We start from the raw sequence: 4,536 nt of genomic DNA on the forward strand, positions 1-4,536 counted from the left end.
GTTTATCGTAGATGTTATCCCGGGCGGAGGCAGCGTCATCTCGAAGGTGGAATGCGGTGAAGACGTGTGTTTGTCGTGTGTGTGGGAGAGTGAGAGAGGGGGAGAGAGAGAGAGAGAGAGAGAGAGAGAGAGACGATGAAGAATTATGATAAAAAGGGTTTAATTAAATTAATTAAGTTAATTGTTAAGGAATAGTATTATTAATGCCTAATATGCCCTTGTGATTATTTTTTAAAAGGTCTAAAATAGATTTAAAGTTGTTCTTATTTACAAATTGTGCCACTAATCATCTAAGCCATACAAATAAACGATCCAACATTCCACTTTTAGTTCTCGGGTTCTTGAGAAACTTTGAGTTCTCAAATGATCATTTCTCTCTCTCTCTCTCTCTCTCTCTCTCTATATATATATATATATATATATATATATATATATATATATATATATATATATATATATTTGAATAAAACATCGAGAGAAAACGTAAAATTCTCAAGCTATCATTTAATTTGAAAATAATATCTAATTGTCATTCTAATTCTTGATGTTGTACTAATAACTTTTTAATGGATGTTTGCATGCATCGTAAACAAACCTATTAAAAATCAAATTTGGAATTATAATGGATGTTTAGTGCGTGTTTTGCATTGATTTTTTGAAAACTTTTAGCTTTTAATAATAAGCTCGGAAAAAAACTTTGTTCAGTAGTTAGAGCTTATAGCTTTTAGTAGCTTTTAGATTGTAATTTCCATTTAATTTTGTACATTTAAAAGCTAATACATACTTTTACCCAACACTTTTGCATAATTAAAAACTAGAGTAAATTACATGAATGGTCCATATGATTTAGGGTAATTTGCATGTTTGGTCCCTAACTTATTTTTTCAACTCGGAAGGTCCTTACTCTTTGTTTTTGTTACGCGCTTGGTCCCTACTGTTTGTTTTTGTTACACGTTTAGTCTCTGTCTTACATAAAAAAACTATTATTTAAATAGAAAAAAAAATGGTGGGGTAGGTAAGGTAAGGTGAGACGGCAGGGTTGAGGATGTGTTTATTTAAATAAGTTAAAAAATCAAGGGTAAAATAGTATTTTTAGGCAAGATAGGGACCAAACGCGTAATAAAAACAAACAGTAGGGACCTTCCGAGTTAAAAAAATAAGTTAGGGACCAAACATGCAAATTAACCTAAACCATAAGGACTATTCCTGTAATTTACTCTAAAAACTACAGCTTCCTTTTACCAAAGTAACTTTGATAATAACTTCCAAAGGAGCCAAATAAATGAAAATTTAGCTAATCCTATTATTCATACCCCCTCTATGGATTTTATAGTGTTTTTGCAAGCTTAGAAAGCTAATTATTATGAGTTGAAGTCATAATAGCTAGATGTATCAACCGAAACTGATTTTTTATTTTATTTTGCAAAAGAATAACTGTTGGTGTAGCAATTCTATTTTTAACAATAACAATCATATATATAAAAGTATGTGAGAATTTTTTGCAAAACATGATGAATATTTTATTAATCACCGATCTTTTTAATCACCTCGAATACATGTATCAGGAAAATAGTGTTACATCAAAAACTCTTCTTGGAATGATCATCACACATACATAATTCGCTCAAATATGCTCAATTGTTTATCGGGTCCCAAAAACGAATTTTTTGTGTGCAGAAATGGGAACATGTAGTTGAAAAACGCTCACGGCTTGAAAGGAGCGAATGCAACCACCGAATTATGCCCACCAAACCCAAATGAGTTAGAAATGGCTGCATCAACACAAGAAACCATCAAAATCAATAGATATACGAACCATTTAATATAATATAACTTTCATTATATTTGACTCATACCAACGTTGACTTCATGTTGTTTCTTCACATTTGGGACTGTATCGATGTCAACCAGAGGCTCCAAATTCTGCATACACAAAAGAAAAAGGTTAAAACATGATTGAATACATAAAGAGCCAATTAATGTAGCAAAAGGGTTTAGGGTTTTAGCCATTTTTACATCTTGGTTAATCGTAGGGTGTAGCCACCCGGTGTTGATTGCTTTTATGCATGCAATGGCTTCCAATCCACCTGCAGCTCCAAGACCATGTCCAATCATCGACTAAAACAAAAGTATTTTTCATGTTAGCCTCTAATAAACAATTTAAATGTCCAAAAAAAACGATTATTCAAATGAGTTTTAACTTTAACGTTTCTTGCCTTGGTTCCATTCATCTTGATTTCAGATGTATCCTTAAAGACCTTCTTGATGGCATTAACCTCGGCTAAATCCCCGGCTAGGGTCGATGTTGCATGACAATTCACATAGTTCACCTACAAGTGTGTGAAGATCAACCATTATTATTATGTTAGAAGCCCCGTGTTATGTAACATGTTAGGATGACAAGAACATTCACGTCTTTTGCACAAACGAGAGATTGAAAGGAGTTCATGTTGTTCCTTGTTCCACCTTTTTGGCTATTCATTGACATCAATCTTGGAACTAGAACACTGTATGTCAAACACAGTACAACCTGTTATGTTCAGTGTAATATATTACCTCTTCGGGTGAAACACCAGCGTCTTCTAAACACTTGGTTATGCAAGAGGAAACTCCAAGCCCATCTTTGCGAGGATCAGTCATGTGATGAGCATCACAAGTTATACCTCCTCCTAAATACTCCCCGAGTATATTAGCTCCACGCTTTGTTGCATGCTCCAAGCTTTCCATAATCTATCAAGAATCAATATGTTACTACTACCCATTTGACTTTCAAAAAGTCGAACTTCTAAACGGGCCCAGGCCCAATCCTGATACATATTACCAATTTGGACCCTAACAACAAGTGGCCCAAGCCCAAGTTTAATTTCATAAATTTACTTGATATATTAAAGAGTTGTAATTTGTAAATTACCAGGACGCCTGAACCTTCACCGATGACAAAACCATCGCGATTTTGATCCCAAGGTCTAGAAGCCCGATGGGGTTCGTCGTTTCTTTGGGAAAGAGCCCTACAAGCGATGAACCCACCAACACCAGTAGCATTGATAGCAGCTTCGGTTCCACCTGCAACCATAATATCGGCGTCTCCTCTTCGAATGTGATTTGCAGCTGAAAAAAAGCAATAGTTTGCAGTCGCACAAGCTGTAGAAATCGAGTAATTGGGGCCCATTAAACCGGTGTCGATAGCTAATAAAGCCGATCCCATGTTAGTGATGGAGTATGGAATGAAAAATGGAGAGATTTTCTTGAATCCCTTTTGAATAAGCGATTCGACTCCGGTGCTAAACGCCGATAAACCTCCCATGCCGGACCCGACCAGAACTCCTATTTTCGTTTTGTCCATCTATGATAAACAGTAAAAAGATCAGATTTTTGTGTTATTCGCTTATGGGGATGAGGAAAGATTGAGAATTTGTTGGAAAGACTCACGGATTTGAGGATCTCTGGGCCGAGGTTGGCGTCTTCGAGCGCCTTTTTTCCGGCGACCAAACAATACCTCCAACAGTCATCAAGACGACGGTCGTTTTTTCCGTCGATGTAGCCGACGGAAGAGAAATCACGAATCTGACCAGCGAAACGAGTGGTGAAAGTGGAAGAATCGAATCTGTCTATTAGAGTGATTCCGCTCTGACCCTCTAGGAGTTTGTCGTAGAATGTGTCGACATCGTTGCCGAAAACGGAGACAACTCCCATGCCGGTGATGACAACCCTTTTCTTCGGGTCTGTTTCTCGTTTGGGAGCCGAAGCCATAGCCTTGATTGGTCTAGATTTCGAAGCTGCGAATATGTTCAATCGAAAGTCAAAATAACATGATGTAATTTAGCGACAAATTATATGTGAAATGGAGAGTTTTATAAGAGGATCACACCTGAAGTAGATGCAGACCAACTAGGGTTGAATCCAGATGAAGCAGTAATCTGGTTGGATTCAATGGCTCTAAGGCCATTGAACTGAAGCATCGAACCTGCATTGGTGGTTGATTCTTTTCTCCTCAAAATCAAACCGGAAGAACAAGTGGTAGCAATGCTCGCCATTCTTCCCGAATCTTCTTCTTTCTGACGTTTTTGCTGGTGTGAATTCTGTGAATCATGAATAGTTATGGTGGATAGATATAGAGAGAGAAAGAAGGGAATACAGCTGAAGAAAACATTGGGTTTTCAGTGAGAAGAAAACATTGGGTTTTCAGTGAGAAAAAAACTAAGTTAACAAGTGTTGTGGGAACTCCGCCCACCAACTGGTTGATGAAAATCGGGAGTGACAGAACGGTCGATGATTTTGATTTTCGAAAGCAGTGAGTTTTCGTAGACTTTCCATATTGTTGTTGACCTTTGACGAAGTTAAGGTTAAAGAATTTTAATTTTTAGTAAAACGTTTGGTAAACAAAATTAAAGGAAATGAAATTCCTTTAAATTACATTAAATTTTGTGTTTATAGGCATTAGCTGGTTAAAAGACAACTTTAAATTATATTTTATATGTTTTTTTTGAAACGGTTGGCTGAGACACAAATCCATTCAATCTTATGTTTAATAAAAAA

General features: G+C 36.3%; 1 protein-coding gene across 3 annotated transcripts; it reads right to left on the bottom strand.

Annotated features, from left to right (window-relative positions):
* Window positions 1-1,495: 1,495 nt before the first annotated feature.
* On the bottom strand, window positions 1,496-4,295 carry LOC145121090 (3-oxoacyl-[acyl-carrier-protein] synthase I, chloroplastic-like). Of its 3 annotated transcripts, none has more exons than XM_079056867.1 (8): window positions 3,958-4,293; window positions 3,430-3,799; window positions 2,912-3,343; window positions 2,557-2,730; window positions 2,217-2,330; window positions 2,017-2,118; window positions 1,857-1,923; window positions 1,496-1,772 (listed from the first exon to the last, which is right to left on the bottom strand). In XM_079056867.1, the coding sequence occupies exons 1-8, from the start codon at window positions 4,032-4,034 to the stop codon at window positions 1,705-1,707; spliced, it is 1,404 nt and encodes a 467-aa protein (XP_078912993.1). In that variant the 5' UTR covers window positions 4,035-4,293; the 3' UTR covers window positions 1,496-1,704. The 3 variants fall into 3 exon arrangements, with proteins under 3 accessions (XP_078912993.1, XP_078912992.1, XP_078912991.1); XM_079056866.1 differs by having other exon boundaries at window positions 3,430-3,776; window positions 3,869-4,293; XM_079056865.1 differs by having other exon boundaries at window positions 1,857-2,118; window positions 3,430-3,776; window positions 3,869-4,295.
* Between the last annotated feature and the right edge of the window lie 241 nt (window positions 4,296-4,536).

This window comes from Lactuca virosa, chromosome 6 (assembly GCF_052849685.1).
Source record: "Lactuca virosa cultivar CGN04683 chromosome 6, Lactuca_virosa_CGN04683_v6, whole genome shotgun sequence".
Classification (NCBI taxonomy): domain Eukaryota; kingdom Viridiplantae; phylum Streptophyta; class Magnoliopsida; order Asterales; family Asteraceae; genus Lactuca; species Lactuca virosa.